The sequence below is a fragment of the Fistularia commersonii genome, chromosome 12, assembly GCF_037954325.1.
Source record: "Fistularia commersonii isolate RoL2024-O1a breed Wild chromosome 12, RoL_Fcom_v1.0, whole genome shotgun sequence".
Taxonomy (NCBI): Eukaryota; Metazoa; Chordata; class Actinopteri; order Syngnathiformes; family Fistulariidae; genus Fistularia; species Fistularia commersonii.
In genome coordinates, this window is record NC_141295.1 from 7130459 (window position 1) to 7149228 (window position 18770).

General features: G+C 37.5%; 2 protein-coding genes across 2 annotated transcripts; both read left to right on the top strand.

Annotated features, from left to right (window-relative positions):
* Positions 1-4947: 4947 nt before the first annotated feature.
* Positions 4948-14664, top strand: sparcl1 (SPARC-like 1). The gene is made up of 11 exons (XM_086156779.1): positions 4948-5565; positions 6517-6572; positions 6662-6730; positions 6818-7996; positions 8559-8652; positions 9571-9692; positions 9795-9915; positions 9993-10129; positions 10356-10504; positions 10888-11036; positions 11332-14664. The coding sequence occupies exons 1-11, from the start codon at positions 5328-5330 to the stop codon at positions 11358-11360; spliced, it is 2343 nt and encodes a 780-aa protein (XP_086012905.1). The 5' UTR covers positions 4948-5327; the 3' UTR covers positions 11361-14664.
* A 247-nt stretch (positions 14665-14911) lies between these two features.
* odam (odontogenic, ameloblast associated) lies at positions 14912-18543 on the top strand. Its single transcript, XM_086156406.1, has 9 exons — positions 14912-14973; positions 15103-15168; positions 16569-16604; positions 16696-16743; positions 16855-17088; positions 17178-17234; positions 17318-17434; positions 17929-17961; positions 18092-18543. Exons 2-9 carry the CDS (start codon positions 15109-15111, stop codon positions 18179-18181), a joined length of 675 nt encoding a protein of 224 aa, XP_086012532.1. The 5' UTR covers positions 14912-14973; positions 15103-15108; the 3' UTR covers positions 18182-18543.
* The last annotated feature ends 227 nt before the right edge of the window (positions 18544-18770 follow it).

The window sequence follows — 18770 nt, forward strand, 5'->3', positions numbered from 1 at the left end:
TGCATCACTTCCTTCCGGTTGCCTCTGGTGTTGACAGGCCGGGCAGGCTCAAAACAAAATCAGCCTGACAAGATGATGGTTGCTCATACACCACACAGTATATATACACACACATACATACCTGTTCGCTCTTGCACAGTTATTTCATCCAGTCTCTACATTTCTTCTACCCCTCCCAAGACTCAAGTGAAATATAGTTTAGATTAACAAACCATAGGGTGTGTGAACCTTTGAAAAACAAACTCACCCACTCAGGGTGAAAAATAGGGCCCAGACATGTCATGACTATTTCCCATGAGTTTTTTTCCTGGTACATTACCAATCAACCATGTATAATTACCGTCTTGATCAGCATGCTAAAAAAGGGAGAACTAACATTTTCATTCAATTCAGATAATTAAATAGAAATGTTAACAACGGAAAAATGTACATTGATGATGAACTGACAATATTGAATACTGAATACTGAAGTCATAGTAATATATAATTTATAATTTCTTTATAATTAATAAAATATCAGTGAAACATAATACAGCTATTTGTATGAATAGCACTGACAGGACATGCACAGTAGAAAGCCTCAATACTGTAAAAGACATTTCCTCCCAGGGGCCCACATCTGTTTTCAGGAACTCCATACATGGTAAGGTCAGGCATATATTTACAGAATTCCTAATTTAACTTCACTTTGGATGTCAACTATGCATTGGAAACATGTTATTAGTCTGGGGATGTTCGACCAAAGCTCCTAGTTACTCTATAGTTCTGCTTCGGAAAGGACAGGAGCAAGGGGAGGATGATTGATATGGATTGTTTTGGCACAAAAATATGCAGTTAACAATATCCGTACATTCACCCAGAGTTTCCTTGAGCTTGGACCCTGTGCTGAACCTTTTAATCCTTTAAAGGCATCTACCCATATTGAGGAGTCATTAAGAGCAGTAAAGCCTGGTCATACTTTTTCAAGTTCAAATGCTTTCCAAAAAAAACACTTGGGTGAAAATTTAACTTTTAAGCGTGAGTAATATCATTCCACCTCCACCAATGGGTTGTCAGGCACACTGGTATCATCAACAATCCGAGAACAACGTTGAGGAGACTATCAAAAAGGAGGTTTTGAACATGGTTAATTAATATTCAATGACCATATCCACCTCTGTAATGCAGGTGAAATTCCCTTTAAGGATCAAACTGAATAACCTTTTAGTGACCTTCCAGGCCCACTTTCCCTGGTCAAGTCAAGTTGAGTCAAGTCAGTTTTTATATGCAAAGCGCCAATCATGACACACTTGTCTCATGACACTTTTCATGTAGCATAGGTCTGGACTACACGCTTAAAAGAATAATTTACAGAAATGCAACACTACCCCATAAGCAAGCACTGAATGCAAGAAGGTGGTGGGGGGGGGGGGGTCACGGGCCAGTGTCTCCCTGAGCCGGTCCCAAGCAAACATGCGAATCAATCATAATAATCAGATCAAACTGAATCGGTGGAGGCCTGGGTTAACAACGACTGCCATGGGTACCAATGACCTACAGGGAACCATTGGAAACTGGGCTACTGTAGGTCAAAGAAGGTGAGGAGGAAGGCGTGTTCGGAAACGGAGTCAGAAGAGGAAAGGCAAGAGTCAGGGACTGATGTTGTGTGTTATGTAAAAGACGACCGGAGATCCCAGTAGCACTTATTTACTCTATTGAAGAACCGTGCACAAGGGAGAGTAGCAATGCGTACCCATAGGCAAGAGCGCACAAACAGCTCGTCTGCGCAATGAACAGATTATAGGATACATATTCAATATTACTGTGTCCACAGTCAATATTCTAAATCCCCTTTCCTTAGTTGGAACCTCTATCAATTAACATATTTTCAACATCTTAATAGTAATACAGTGTTAGACTTATTCCATACTTGATTGATGGTAGCATGCAATATGACATATCTAAACAATGAAATATAGTGTACAAACAACTGTGATAACCATTCAATGAGTCATCATCATGTAACTTAACCCGAAATTAACAAAATACCCTCTTAGCAATAGTGATCTTTGTGCTTGGGGTTAGGTTTACTAATGCGACCTGAGCGCGTTCTATAAACATAGCAGAGCCTTGAGCCACTGGGCACTCAGAGTCCACATTCTGTTCTGCATATCAATGTTCGGTATGTTTGTCCTTCCAACAGAATCAGGTAAGATCTGGGCTCCTTGCATGTTTCTTTCACAACTCTGTGTGGTCTTATCCTTTCGGTGTTTGAAGCCTGACTACCTGTCCTTCTGTTAGAGGTTTCAGAGGTCGGCTTGTTTTGTCATAGTAAATTTTTGGTGTGAGTCTCTGCATAATCTGAATCTATGCTGTCCAATATAATTCCATTTACATAGTAAGTATCACTGTCACTGCCCTCTTCGTGGTCCATGTCCACCTGGTTGACCGTCTTCTTTTGTCAATGCCTCTCAAACTGAGGTCTGGATTTACAGCACTTTCTAAAATGGTTCATTTTCTTGCATGCACAATACTGTTGGCTAAAAGCTGGGCATTTTCTTCTTTTTGCAATATGATTACTATACCACCGCAGTTGTTGCAGTTTGAAATGTGCTGAGAAGCAACTGGTTTAGCATTAAATTTTGCTTTGTCATACTCTCTCTTATGGCTCTCTCTCTTCACGTATTTGTTTTTCACGGCATCCACGTGTACAACTGAGCTATTGGGGTCATTAGCGTTTTGTTGTGCTCCTCCGTCACTTCATGAATTTGACACACAGAAATTGCCTTGGCTAAAGTTAGAAAGACTTTTCCTGAGATGGTCGTTATTCATACCACATACCAGTCTGTCTCTGATAAGTTCCTCACACAGCTCCCCAAAGTTGCAGCTCCGAGCTTTAATTTTCAAATCACTTACGTAAGAGTCAATAGTCTCACCAGCCTTTTGTTGGCCACTGACCACTGTGACTGACCACTGTGACATAGGCTACCTGAGCTGGTAGCCTCAGGTGGCTCAGTTTGGGAAAAGTGCTGAAAGGTTGGTGTGGGACCTGAGAGAGATTCAGGAACTTTGTGAGGGAAATGCCATCCCTCAGCTTTCATAGGCAGACCTGTTGACAGATCTTGGTTTTATTGTAGATGTGACTGCTTAGATGAATGAACAAAATGTCAAACTGTAAAGCAAATGTGTATGAAATGTACAGCGCAGTCAAAGCTTTCAGTAGAAAGGTGCAGCTTCTGTCAAGCCAACTGAGACAATACTCTCACTCACATGCCAACACTAAAGCAAGCTACACTATCAGTAGATCAGCTCCACAGGTACTCATCCATGTTAGATGCACTGCATTTTGAGTTTTCAAGACAATTTCAAGACTTTAAAACAGCTGAGAGTGAAATGCACATGGTTTATCCTCCCTTAACTTGTGTAGTCTTCATAATGCGTCCAGTGATGTTCAGGTGACTTATTGCCTTGCAGTCTGATATGCTTTTGGCAGATAGGTTTGGGTCAGTCCCACTACTTGACGTTTACTCTTCACTCAAAGAGGAGATGAGGAGACATGCTCAAAAGATCCTTTTGCTTTTTGGATCTACATATGCAATACAGGTCTTCCATTACTGATGATCACCGAACCGCTGTCCTGCTCATAGCCACAACAGACACTGAACCAGATTTCAATGCACTTGTTGAAGCCCAAGACATATTGGGCTTTTGTCACTGAACAATTTGACTGAACTATAAACATGATTAAAATGACTTATTGCTAACATATAACGTTGATCAGTTGTTCATCTCTCAGATAAGACTTTATTGATCTCACAATGGAGAAATTCACTTGTTGCATAATACATACTATTACAGTTGTGAGGAAACTAACAAGTTAAAAATGAAAGAAAAAATGTGATGGTATGATTGTGTTTGTTTGATTTAAACAATTACTTTTATAGGATTATAAATAATTCCCCCTTCAACCTAAATGACAATTTATACATTTTTATAAATATTTACAGAATATTCTTATTACCAAAAAAGAATCTGATTAAAGTGATGCGGTAAAAAGCTTGAATGAGAAAATGTATTTTGAGCAGTATCAAATAATTAGTCATTGTCGGTTCGTTCCTCCCCCACATTTCAGATTTTTCATGTGGCCCCCTGTAGAAATTAATTGCCCACCCCTGGTTTACGGTGTATTAGGTGGACCATATCTCCAAGTCCCCAAACATCACTTGATGGAACATCTTGACACAATTAAAAGTCTGATTGGCAGTTGTTGTGCATAGAATTCAAAATACTGAAGAATAAAAGGTCTCAACCCCTCTACACTTCTGACTAACATCCACATGACAGCTAAACTGACCCTTAGTCAGTAATCTTACTGAGATAACTGTACCTTGAAATACTCAAGTGCTACGGGGTCAGACCCCAATTAAGCCAGGATCACAGCAAAACATACGTATTTACTTATTAGACACCCTTAGATGATAAATTCAGAGGTAATCGTTCAAAATAGTTGGTTTAGATGCTTAAAAAAATATGATTTTATGTAGTTCAAGTTCTCAATTTGACGATATTTTCTTTTTCAAGGTTTCTGTCATGTGTCATTTTTATACAATTCCATTCAAAATGAAAATGACATCTCCTCGTTAACCAACACGGACATAGATAAACAGTATGTGTAAATATTGTAGCTATAAATAATCAGATAGATGGTCAATGCTCATGATTAAAGATGAGCCTGAGGCAAAATCTAAAGGACTTATAAAGAGCACCTTGCTTGTTGATTGTCTACATCCCAATTATAGTGTTGTGTTCTCTTTCACATTTATTTCACATGATTTTTCTGTAAAAACACATCATTGTCTACGACAGGGTGATATCTAGATGCAAAGGAAAAAATAATGATTTTTGTTAAGAAACCCAACATGTCCTGCACCACTCTAACATATCTGTCTGCCACTTCACTCTCTAGCATCAGACTGATAACTATCTGACACTCTTTTTACCTTCACATCATTACCAGCAAGCTCCTCCTTCAAGATATTGCTACTTAGCTTCTAGCTTTGCTTACTTTCTATGTGGTCCCCAGGACAAACATTATTTATTTATTGTGCTACATTTACCTTAGATGCCCTTTGCAGACCAACAACCGTAATATCTGGTTGGTTTTAATTCAATCATGTTCTTCTTATCTGTTACTTTGCCATGAGCTGCTAGATTTTCTTCTCAATATAATCTCTGATAATTCAAAAAAAAAATGAAAAAAAAAATACCAATGACAATATAAATAAATGTATAGATTTACCACGATATTTTCTACAAAACAAAACATGACGAAAACCCTCTAAAATGTAATGTTAAAAATGTGCCACCATGATGGACCCCTCCTAACTTTCAGGATGTGTGTGTGTGTGTGTGTGTGTGTGTGTGTGTGTGTGTGTGTGTGTGTGTGCGCGCACGTGTGCGTGTGCATGTGTATGTGTGTGGACAGCTCTGTCTTTAAATACGAAAGGACTTCTTCACAAATTCAGCACAAGCACATCACTGGCGTTACTGCAGGATTCTCATTGCGTTTGCAACCATCAGTCTCAGGTAGTATTCTGCCTACTGACATCTTTTCAATCTTTAACAAAATTAATAAATAGCAGTAACACAGTCTAATTTTTTTGTTCATTGGATGATGCTTCTAGTGACTACTTTCTTGCTTTTTCTGTTGAAATATAAGGAGTTTAAGTACTCTTGTTTGTCAGATTTTATTGCATATCCACAGACTGTACAAATTATGTAATAGTATCCAATCAGGCATTGTTAACAATAGTAGCATACTAATTACTGTCACCTATGCAGATTATATATTTGAAAAAGAAATGCGTGAATGTATTACATGGTCTAGGGGGGGTTCAAGCCTTTTTTCTCTTGTTTAATATGATAATGAAATTATATTGGTATTAATACTGTAGTTTTATATTAGTATAGTATGATGATGAACAGCTAATATGTGTCTTGTGTGATGGTTTGGACATAGTTTTTAATACATATGTATTATATTTGAAGAAAAAAATATATCTTTAACTAGATTGAAAATAGATTGTTAATTTACATATATCCTCTTCTTCCCCCTTCCTGTTAAGTTTGCAATATGGGTCCTACCATGGGAGGCTTTGTCCCACTAGATAGCCCCGGTGTATTTTTTCTGTCCAAAGACAAAACGTTTGTGGGTCCAGTCAAGTTCTTCCAGTCTGGTAGTTTCTGATGTTTACTTTAGTACTAAATGTGACTTTTGAGAACTGCACATCTTGGAAGCCTGTCACCGTAGTGACAAAGGAGGCCAGACCTGGAGCCCTGTTTGTTATGAATATATTCACAGCATATCCTATTACTTTTCAAGGCCAAAATGTCAGTAACACGTTATGAAATTGTTTACGTGTTTGAAAAAAACAAAACAAACAAATTTGTATGTCTGGTTCAAAAATGTGAAAAATATGGATGGATTGAATGAATTTTGTCTAAAATTTTCACTTGTTTATTAATTTCAATCCTCAGATATGAGGGTCTGCTTAGTATTCATATGCTTAACGGTGGCCTCTTTTGCTCTATCTGTAAGTAAAAAAAAAACTTTAATCAAAATGATTAAACATATTTAACTTATAGTCATTGAGTGGATGATAATTATTGTGCTTTTTACCAGGTCAAAAGTAAACCTCACAATGTGAAACATCGTGGATTGCATAAGAATTCAAGTAAAACCAAAGAAAAGGTAAAAACTCTACATGATATGTGTGACAATGTGCACTTAAACATGACATAAATAAAGATTTTGTGATTACCTTTTTTTTTTTTCTAGAACAAGGACATGCTCACAGAGCAAGCCAATGAGGCACAGATTTCCCCAACTTTGGTGACATTTAAGGCCAACAGCCAGGAGCAAGAGTATGAGGAGTCGAACTCAGAGGATAAGGCAAACTACAAAAACGAGAACAGGCTGTTTGAAATTGGAGAAAGGAGTGACAAAAGTACAGCAATCCTGATGAGTGAAGAGGAACTGATAGACCTCCTGAAGAAGGAAGCAGAAGAGGAGGAAGTAGGAGAGAATAAAGAGCTGGATAGATACATTTCAGAGGAAGGTAGAGGTACAAAGAACTTAAGTGAGACCATGGAAATCATTAAGGATGAAGAAACTGATGGCGAGAAGAAGCTTAATGAAACCTTTGAAAGAATGCAAGACAAAGAGGATGTGAGAAATGAGGACAAGGTGAAAAAGCGGAATTCAGAAAAAGATGAAATGTATGAGACTGAATACCATATGGAGGAGGAGGTTGGGAAGATGCCATACATTAAGAGGGGTAAAGGGCCTCTTGGCAAAGTGAATGATGTTAGAGTGCAAGGGATGTTACTTGAGGAGACAGATGGCAGCTCTGACTCTGAAATCCCAGCTGATCTCAGTTATGGTGCTAAAAGTAATGTCCTACAGCCTCTGCAGATTATTTCCTCTGCAAACCCCAACAGTGATGATGACAAGGGTCTTACCCAAACAGACATTCCAGAGGTGAGAAAGGAAGAAAGACATGAGGAAGATAAAATTGATGGACCTGCTATTGCAGATGACTATGAACATGAAATGCAGAACACAGAGGCAGCAGATAGTGGGGAAGAGCAAAGCCCGGATGCACTTCAAGGAAATAAATTTGACAGTGACTCCCAGGCTGATGCTAAAGACAAAAACAAGGAGAAAATTCACGAGGAGGTGATGGACTCTCAAAAACCAAGGGACATCATAGATATAGAAGTGGGGCCACAACTGGTTGTAAAGTATGAGGAGGAGGAAAGAAAGAATGAAAGTGGAAATTACACCAGGGCAAAACCAAAGAAACAAAACAAGAATCAGAGAATGAGGAAGCACTTGCAACAAAGGAAAGAAACACAATTTGGAAAGGAATGGATGCATCAAGATGCTCCAGATTCTGAGGGCAGTAGCACTGACAACACAGTCAACAAGGCAAAGAGGAGAAGGACAGGAAAATGGGTAAAGTAAAGTGTATATGTGTTTTCAAAGTGAGAGTAATACATATTCCAAGAGATGCATCATGCAACAAGCTTCTTACTAAATCACCATGGCTGGCAATCTGCAGCAAACAATGCTTTTATAATATAATTGGTATAAACACCTAGCCATATTGGATTTGTGTAATTTATTTTTTAATTCAACTGAAATGTTCAAAGCAAACACACAATCAGATTTCAAGATATTACACACAGAACATGTTATAGACAACAACTTAAAAATTAATTATTGTAGTTATGTTAGCATTTACACAGCCAGACTTTCCTCTGTCCTTGTAAACCAGTAGACAAGACTGGACAGCAGGAGAGTGGAATATTGACCCCTAATTTGTATTTGGCCATTAGATATTAATCTTATTTTGTTTGATATCTAATCGACTTCTAAAGGCTGTTGTATATATATAAGTTAATTCTGCCGTCTCAAATGGCCCAAAAAAGTAAAAAATAAGATTTGTTAATGGGCATGGTAATGTGTAACTCCTGTGTCGTGACAAATCTGCTTATATTTCCTGTATATTGTCCAGGGCTCTTTAGTGGGTATGAACCCAGTGCAAATAAGAGCCACAGTGGATCTCTTCCCAAATTCCAGGCCCTCAACTCACCCAGAAGCCCCTTATGGTCAGTATCTGCTTAATTCAGCATTCATTCACTACACTGACTAATTCACTATGCCAACAATCTCACGGGGGAATCTGCTGACAAGGTCATTTTGCTAAAACTCCCATAGAAACCAGTCTTCTTCGTGGTAAATAGCATAACACAGCTCTGCTTGTTTAAGGAAAGAATAGGAGAAATCAGGTAGAAGTTATGCACTGTCTAAACTCAAACACCATGCAGTGGCGTAAAATAATAGAATACATTTACTCAAGTATGTAACCCAAGTACAACTCTAAAATATTTGTTAATTCAGTGTCTTACTACTTTCAAATACATTCTGGATGCATTATAGTTTTTCATCACATCTCCTATGCAATTATGACAGGTTTAGTCACTTTTATAAAGACAGATGTATATAATGGATAACATAAAAGCCTCAGATACTTCTCATGCCTTGTTTCAATGAATTAATCATTAATACAATATCTTGCCAAAAGTCAAATTTAAAGAACTATGTAGCAGCTACAACAGTCAAAACAACAACACACAGAAGAACAAATTATGACAAGAAAACCTGTTCTTATAACCTGGTTGTATACATCATGACTTTATCTTATATTTGAAGTAGGGTTTCAAATGCAGAAGTTAATCATGCTTTCCCATGCTATTATAAGTAAATATTGTTCCTTTGAAGTTGATAATCTGAATAATTTCTATACTGAATACTAGTCTTTAATTCATTGTTTTTTTATTTCTATGGTTTCAAATTGTTTTCACAAAAAACCCACAGCACCCCCCCCCAAAAAAAAACAACCAAAAAAAACATCTACATCGTAACTCTAACCCTAACCCTTGGTACTAACTTCTTCTTCTTACTTCTACATCTTTCTGAAAATTAATTTGAAATTATATTTGGTTGTTCTCAACTTTTTATTTCAGATCCATGTGATAATTTCCGCTGCAAGCGTGGAAAGACCTGTAAGCTGGATACAGACCATAAGCCAAGCTGTGTCTGTCAAGAACCCACAGAATGTCCTCCTAGTGTGAATGAATTTGACCATGTAAGCATTAATCACTGGTTTAATAGTAATATAAAGTTGCTTGAAAGATTCGCATTATTCCATTTGAATGTTGCATCTTTTGCTGTGGTTCAATTTTTGCAGGTGTGTGGGACTGACAACAAGACATATGACACATCATGTGAACTCTTTGCAATTAAATGCAATCTGGAAGGTACCAAGCAAGGACACAGACTCCATCTAGACTATACTGGGCCCTGCAAACGTGAGAGTTTAGACCTTTTAAAATTATTTGTTTTCAATATGGCACCAAACATTTTAATATCTTTGTTTCTCTCTCAGTAATACCTCAATGTGTAGACACTGAGCTGATCCAGTTTCCTTTGCGAATGAGAGACTGGCTGAAAAATGTCTTGTTGCAGCTTTATGAACATGACTCCATGTCCCCTGGGTTCCTTACTTCTAAGCAACGGTTCAGAGTAGGTTTTATATTTTATGATTGTTTTTTACATCTAAATAATAGAAATACGCATGAGATTGTATGCAATGGCACAATAGTTCTAACAGTATTATATTTTAAAGCTTTATATTAAGACATACTAAGCTAATTAAACTTATAAGATAACCTACCATTAGTCATTTTGAAGAAAGTATACTATAACTCTAAACTATGCATTTCAATAATCAGTCACCCATATCCTGTAGGTGAAGAAAATGTTTGACAATGAGAGGCGCCTTCATGATGGTGATCACTCCATTGAGCTTCTTGCCCAAGATTTTGAGAAGAACTACAATATGTATATTTACCCAGTGCACTGGCAGTTTGCTCAGCTGGACCTATTCCCTTCTGACAGGTCATTTGCTGTCTGTTTAATCATTTGGCATTGTATGTTGGATGCTGAAATCACACACACACACACACACACACACACACACACACACACACACACACACACACACACACACACACACACACTGTATATACAGTATATGATCCTTGCAATGCACTTTACAATGTTACTTATAATTACAAAATGTTGAGCTTCAGAAAGTGTTGGGGATTTTTTAAATGATCCAGTCAGGTATGTTACAATACAAACATCAAAAACATTCTTGATGATTCAAACAAGCAACTGGTTGTAGTATGTCAATAAACTCAGTCAAGTTTACGGCAGTATCATTGCAGTAGTTCAAATATAGGCCCATTATGGTCAATATGTTATCCTTCCTCTTACAGATTCCTTTCCCACTCAGAACTAGCTCCACTCAGGGTTCCTTTGGTACCTATGGAGCACTGCACCTCTCGTTTCTTTCAAGAGTGTGATGCTGACAAGGACAAGCAGGTGTCCTTTAAAGAGTGGATGTCCTGTTTTGGTATCAAAAATGGTAAGGACAGCAACAGATTTACTCATAGATTTACTTACTTTAGATATATTTCACAACCCCCTGTTGATATTAAGGTATATTTTCATTTCATTGTGATAATATTTCAAGCAGCTGCTTAGATTGGAAGCACATGAAATATTCAAAGTTTCTCTAATGCTTGATGCCCAGCGATAATGTAATATCACTCTTTATACTGACATTGAGTTTCTGTCTTGGGCAATTCAATTACTTGGCTAGTATATGACAGAGATTTTTTTTTTATTGTTTCATTCCTTCAATCTGTCTTTCTCCACAGATGATATCAATGTCAACCTGCTCTTTTAAGCATTAGTTTGTACTGCTTCCACATACAAGCTTGTGGCGGAAGCAACAGTAGTCCAGCAATAGATGAACTAAGCTGATGTTGGTGGACAAAGGTTCAGTTTTATGGTTTGGAAGCAGTTGGTGGACATGCTTAATTAGAATATGAAACACTGTTTAGACCTTTGCTCTGTTTTCTAATACATTCCAAACTGGGGAAAAGTTTACAAAAGTTCAATGGTAGAATATGCTTTGCAAAGAGTGTTAGAATGATTTAGTGCGGAATTACTATGAAGGTTAATTTGCTAAATTCAGACCCTGTGTCATTGACCAGCAAAGTAGAAATGATAGCTGTGTGACTTGACCTTAGTTACAGCCAGAAAAAGATGTTTGTGTAATTTATTTAATCAAAATGCTAACTAAAGCTTGATGGAAATAAGTGGATTTCATAATATTGTGTTTTAAGGACACTGGTTTCAGTGGCTGTAAAGTGTTATTTCCCATTTTTCTGCAGTTCTTAATAAAGATAATTCATCATAATAGGTGACCCCTGTTGACTTTAAAAGGGTAATCGACAGCTTGTGTTCTAGCATTATGTTTCATTCAACTGCCAGTCTTTCTGATGTCACAGTGATATGCACACATGCACCAACAGAAGCTACTGATACCTTGTCTAAGTTCACCACATAATCCTGGGTTCCTGGGTAATGATCCACGGTATTAACACAGTGATGCAGATGTGCCAACCAGCATGTCTTCTGTTGTGGAAATGTATAATTCAACATGTAGTGAGGAAAATAAATCTCTTCCATGTTAAAAAACTGCACTCATTCATTTACCAGAATTAAGTCTAATCATACAGAATTACGAGTAAACAAAGACACAGTCAACTGGCTAATTGGGGCCCAAAATCTTCAAGTCAGATGACGGTTCACTCCTGACTAACAGGGCTCTTGTGTTCTGATGAGGATAGTGCACAGCCATGTAGCATTGTGGAAGAGAAGAGGACAACCCTACTCTTTGTGTTGGCAGGGCAGGGTGACTCCCCTGTCTGCATTGGCAAGACAGTGTGACTCCGCTGATTATGTCATATGGTGATTACGTTTTCCCTCACATCTTGTTTTTTAAAGGAGCAATAGAAACTGATTGGATCCTTCATTGAGATAGGTGAAACTTCTGCTTTCTATAAAGACAAATAACTTATTCCGGTCAATTGTGCTGGTGCAGGAATAAAAAAATAAAAAAAACACACTTTTTACCCTGGATCACCTTGCAGACTCTGGGTGTTAAGGCAGGAGGCAATGTTTCTAGAAACACAAAAAGACACAGTTGACAGGAGTTGTGGCGAATGCTTTTTCATGCACCACTTTGTGGAACAGTCTGTTTATTGACTGCCTCTGGACATCAAACAGACCTACTCTGTTGAAGTCTTTAAAGCAAAGCTGAACACCCGCTTGTTTGCTTAGTTCTGAAATGTGGAGATTTTATTGTGATACAATAACCTGTTTTTTTTGGTTGCCATAGTGCTTCCGCCTGGTAGCAAGAAGTTTTCTGGTTCAATGCTGACAATGGGCTTTTCTGTAAGGAGTTTGAGTGTTCTCTATGTATCTGCTAGGGTTTACCCCAAGTTCCTCCCAAAGTCATGAAACCTGCACCATGGCATGTTTACTGGGAGCCTCCAGCCCAGCTGCATCCCTCACTACAGGATAGGTGAAATAAATAAATGATTCCTGTCTGATTTTTTTTTTTATTTCATATGCATCCTGCTCTTGTCACTTGTACATCATTTTGATTGAAAGCACTATATTCATATATTTGTTATTATTATTGAGAGGAAGACATGAGACGTAGACATACAGAAAGGAGTGTTTTTCTTAGCTGCATTTCCCAACTGCATGTCACTGTGTAATTACCGTAAATTCCTAGACCAGACTTCCACAGAGGATGTTTACCTGGTGTTTTGTGGTCTGCACAGTCAGTAAGAAGAAAATTATTCAGACAGTCCCAGCAGGCAGACAATAGCCATCATGGTAAGCTAACCACACTGGAAATTTGCTGACTTGGCCCAGACATTTTCAGAAAATGTTGCTTGAGAAATATTACAGATTCATACATGAGTGTGGTTATTAGTAAAACCAGAGTTTTATCCTGTCCACATGTTTTGTTCTAGCTATTTTAACATTTTGTGTTTCAGGGAATGAAAGAAAAAAAACATGTGCCTGTGTTTACATATTATGTTGAAACAATTGTTTTGACTTACATATGCAACAGATATAGAAAAAAGAAGTATGACAGACACCAAACAATGATATTGTTTTTGCATTTGATAAATTATTAAATCGGAGTATACTGTTTTTCATGGTTTTATCTATGTTCTGCCCTTAATCACCTACATTTAGTCAACAGACTAAGGATGATTGGGCAAAGTCAGAGAGGACTGACTGGGTTAGTGAGAAAATGGTATGACCCACCTCCCCCTCACGCATGAGTGTGATGTATTGTTGCGATGCAGGTGCAATCATTAAAAGTAACAAGCAGAGTTGGCTGTCTGCTCCTGCTTTTCCTTATAACGTGCCTATAACTTCCTTATAACTCCTTATAACTTGTAAGCTGTAACATTTTCAGTCGCAAGCTGTGATGTCATTTTCAACATTGTAATAAAAGAGATCTTCTAAATCATTGGAGCGACTGACCCACCTGGCTTTAATGAGAATGGACAAAGCTAATGTAAAAAGTGAAGTGTTTAAGGGGTTTTGTGACAGGGGTATTATGTGGGGAAAAGAACTTGAATAAATTTGATGAATTCATATTAAAAGTAGAATAAAGCATTTGTTTTATATTTCTTCTGTGTTTTTTTCACAGAAGCCAAACTGTTTTCCTTTGCTCAGGATTTGCCCCAGACATTGCCAGATCTATGCAAACCATTGCCAGCAACCACTTTTATATTATGGAAATGAAATACTCCCCCTCTTGTTCAATTATTCAGCCACTTTTAAACTTGAAAAAAAAAATCAATAAAACAAAAAAAGACAAAAAATAAACCCAAAGTAGGTAGGGACCCTCATTTTATTATTTGAAATTAGCGGCCTTCTTTTTTATTCATAATTTAAAAGTTAATGTTCCCTCAATCTCATTGACCTATGCTACTGGTTCTCAGTTTCCAACTTGCTCACATTGGATCCAAAGACAGCCACCCACTGAGACTGTGAGTCAATAATGAGATGTCAACATCAGTCTAATTCCAGGTCTAATTTTTTCAAAGAACCATCTCTAATTGCTTACCCAAGAGTCACATTTGAGCATCTTAGCTTATAAGTATCTTGACAAACTGGATAAATAACTTTAATGAAAAGTTCAAGAAAAATGGAAAATGAACTACTTGTAAATGCAGTTTTGCCTGATCATGTTAACATAATGATAGACACTCAATCTTGGTGCTCCAAAGACATGACTAACACATAATAATAGACAGCCCTGATATAGTTTTTACTATTGTGACCGATGAGAAACGTCTGTCACACTGACATATGGGTGACATACTACCATATAACAGTTCTCCTGGAGACTTTAAAAGCGATATTGACCAGCTAAGGAGACAGCCACACAGAAAGGGACAACACTGAAAATCATACAAATTGTAAGCATATTTTCTGTCTCATTATTTGTATTTGACTGTTAGCCTTTGTTTCCTATTTTTCTATTTTTATGATTATTTATTATTATTATTGTTATTATTTATTTTTGCAAGCATTTTTATTGTTTGTAGGAAATCATGAAGCAAGAAACTGCCCTTCTTTTGGGCTGTGTTATCTGGACAGGGTTTTCTCTTCCAGTAAGTTCCACATTTTTGTTTCCACATTTTCTTCCTACCGTACCTTCTTCCATACCTTTGAAACAGTCTAAACTAAGTAAAGTTCTTCATAAATGTTTAACCATCGAGGCTGAACAGTTATTTGTACATGCACATGGACAAGCACATGTACATGCACTTATAGAGTTTTTTAAAGTTATGAACCCTTTAAACGGCTCCAGCCTTGAGATCTAAGACGTTAAACCTTTAAACCAGAGATCCCCAAATTTTTCCTGCGAGGGACAAATAACTATTCCCTTCTCTGACAGGGGGCCGGGCCAGTTTGTAACAAAAAGTGTGACGATCTCAGAGGTGTCTAAACGTAAACATTTGTTGTTTTCCAGAAAGCCACACGTAACCAAAAATGAACCCTTTCTGAAATCTTGACAGGAAAAAACATCTGAATATAAATAATAACATTATTAATGAAATAAATAACAACCAAATAATCCTTTTCAAGTTTTTCACAGAAAAAGAGACCAAGGAACATTAACTTTTATCTGTTAGCAGCTCTCTCATATCAAATTCACTGTGAAAACCAGAAAGCAAGCAGGCTATGAAACCAAACTGATACCAACACATACCAACACTACACATTTCACTACCAGTACAATCACAATGTGTCTTGTGATTGTAGTTGAGCAACCCGAAAGCTTGCTTGAACAGAGGACTGGTACAGCTGAGCTTGGCGTACTAATGTACTCTGCTGAGCTAACTGTACACTTTTTAGCTTTGAGTTTGTCTGCTCGCATTTGCCCTTGCAAGCTATCATACTTGTCTGTGTGACGGGATTCATAGTGTTGGCGCAGATTGTATTCTTTGAATACACAGCCACCATCTCTTGAAAGATGAGACAGTCTTTTCTTTGAATTTAACAAAAAAAAAAAAAAAGTTTGTCCACTGCAGGTTAAATACCCTGCATTCTGAACCAATTTTTCTTTTACCTAATCATTTTGTCATTATTCCATGTTATTCGACAGATGTTTGTCCAGGATTTTTATCTTTATTTTTGTGAGGGAGGGGTTTCAGATAAGGCACACACTGCAGAAGGGTGGAATAGAATGTTACGTTCTCTTCATGTGCAAGTCACCATTACATGACCAGAATGAAAAAAAAATCATAATGCATCTCTGGTATTGTTCAGGGCCGGGAAAAATGGGGAGGCGGGCTATATCCAGCCCCCGGGCCGTAGTTTGGGGACCACTGCTTTAAACCATTCAATCTTTTTTGAGAATTATATTTGAAAAAATCCAACATTTATTGCAATGGCATATTGTTCTTCTTTACTCCAGAGTTCATTATTCTATCGCTCCCAAGATTTAATCAAGAATCATAAATCCATATACTAAGAAAAAAGTATCAATTTCAATCCTGTTTAATAGGTGCATATTGGAATTCTTGCAAGCAACAGTAATGAGGTGAGTATTGTAATGTACATCTAAAATGAAGTTATTGTTTTCATTAATAAATGGCTATTTCCCATATACCTCACCATACCCTGGAGTTCAGATCATACAGTTAAATGGATTCACTCTTGCAACTCTTGGACAAGCACAGGTAGAGGCTGGTGTCAATCAACAAACCTTTTTCTATTTACAACCTTGTGCTGCAATCTTCACGTTAAAATCACTCACAATACTCGGGTAACTGAGCTTGACCTTTTTTTAGGGCTCTTCAATGATACCCAAGTATGTGCTGCAGCAGCCTGAGGTGGTTCTCACACCACAAATGGTTAGCTTGAATACTCAGGTGGCTGGACCATCTGCCCCCCATGGGCCCCAGATGCTGGTTCCTAAACAGGGCAACAATGTGTTACCTGTACTCATCCCAAGTATTCAGCATGTGCAGGAACAAGAACCACATTCCCCTAATATCCCTGATCCTCCCCAAAACCAGCTGCAGGTAACGAGAGTCCAAGCACTATATTCATCTCATGCAAGGCTAAATATAAAAATATGAATATGTTAATTGCTGTTCTGAATCTATTTAAGATGTATCCGTCATTCCAATACCCGACATTTGGATTCCCTAATTTTCCAAGACAGCAGGTATAACAACATTGTCTGGTGCCAATGCATTGTATACTGTATTCACATCCTCCACAAGATCAAATGGGCTTGTTTATCCACAGAGATTCTCGTACTTTGGACCGTACTCTGGGTATCCCCAGCAGAGTAACAGTCATTTATGGCAGCATAACAATGGGCAGCTGGAGAGGACTACAGACAGGCCACAGCTTCCTCTACAGGTGAGACATTTGAAAAGACATGAAAACAGAGGCTCTAAACAAATCAGTTTGAAATGTAAGATATTTATTTCAGCTTGAATTAGATATTGCAGCTAACACTTGAGACCACAAACAAGACTCAGTGATACTCACACGTTTGAAAACATTGTGTAATGACTGAGTAGATGTGTTGATGGTGTTGCAATACTGACATATGACTTCTTAAATCCTTTAACTTACTTTTGCAGACAGTCATACAAACATGAGCCCAGTGCATTTCCACTTTATTGTGAGACAGGCAACAGAAGACCATATACAAATGCAATGAAGCATTAGACTCATGGCCATCCCATGGCCATTTATTACAGCTCTTTTCTTAAAATAACTCCATCTTGTGTGTAAGGTGCATGGTTATGTTAATTGAAACATACATGTTATACTTTCTGTATTTATCATGGGCATTTATTTACTGATTTTATTGACGTTTGAAATTCATGTATAACATCTTTTTACAGGAAGCTTCTCAGCCAAAGGTACAAAGCAACAAGGTGAGAGTCATACAAATTATTCATCTTTTTTTGTAATTTCACCGATTACATTTCAGTAATGAAAAATTCTGGTGTTTACTGTATGACTTTAACTTAATTTCTACACATTTATTTTATGGACCTATGCAAGGCATTGCACCTGGGAAGACAGCAAGGTTCAACTACCATTACGGCTGAACCTCGCGGTGACACATCTGGCCCTGGGACTGATGATGTATGACTTTAAATTCCCTCAAAATCATTGAAACATAATATATACCCCCCCCCCCCCACACACACACATATATATATATATATATCAAAAATCTTTAGATGACTGACTGCATATATGAGTGAATATTAAAATAATTGTTTTACTGTTTCACCAGGATTGCACCTTTCCTTTCTTGTTTTAGACTTAATATTTCTCCAGGGAAATATCAAGAAGGTGCTAAAAACAAATAGACCCTCCAAAAGGAGTCAATACAAATTTTTTGTTTTTCCAGTGCATTTTCTTCCCATATTTAACATTCATTTTTCTCTTCTCTTTTCCGAGGCAAATTACATGTTGTAATGACAAATTTAATAAAGAACTTAATCATAGTAGTTTTGGTCATTGTATTATTACCTATTTATTTTTTTCATTATTTATACTAGGTGCCATGGTGGCGCAGTGGTTACTGCCTCTGCCTCATGGCAAGAAGGACCCTGGTTGAATTGCCACAGGGGACCTTTCTGTGTAGCTTTTTCACGTTCTTCCTGTGTTTGCTTTGGTTTCCTCAAGGTTCTTCCTTCCACTGTCCAAAAACATGCAAAAGGTTACTTGGAAA

Excerpts from the sequence above, each read along its gene's own strand:
- sparcl1 (XM_086156779.1), top strand. The coding sequence starts at position 5,328 with ATGTTAAAAATGTGCCACCATGATGGACCCCTCCTAACTTTCAGGATG. Across the intron at positions 6,573-6,661 it reads TGGCCTCTTTTGCTCTATCT|GTCAAAAGTAAACCTCACAA; the intron begins GTAAGTAAAAAA and ends GCTTTTTACCAG. Across the intron at positions 6,731-6,817 it reads CAAGTAAAACCAAAGAAAAG|AACAAGGACATGCTCACAGA; the intron begins GTAAAAACTCTA and ends TTTTTTTTCTAG.
- odam (XM_086156406.1), top strand. The coding sequence starts at position 15,109 with ATGAAGCAAGAAACTGCCCTTCTTTTGGGCTGTGTTATCTGGACAGGG. Across the intron at positions 16,605-16,695 it reads TTGCAAGCAACAGTAATGAG|ATCATACAGTTAAATGGATT; the intron begins GTGAGTATTGTA and ends CCTGGAGTTCAG. Across the intron at positions 17,235-17,317 it reads CTAATTTTCCAAGACAGCAG|AGATTCTCGTACTTTGGACC; the intron begins GTATAACAACAT and ends GTTTATCCACAG.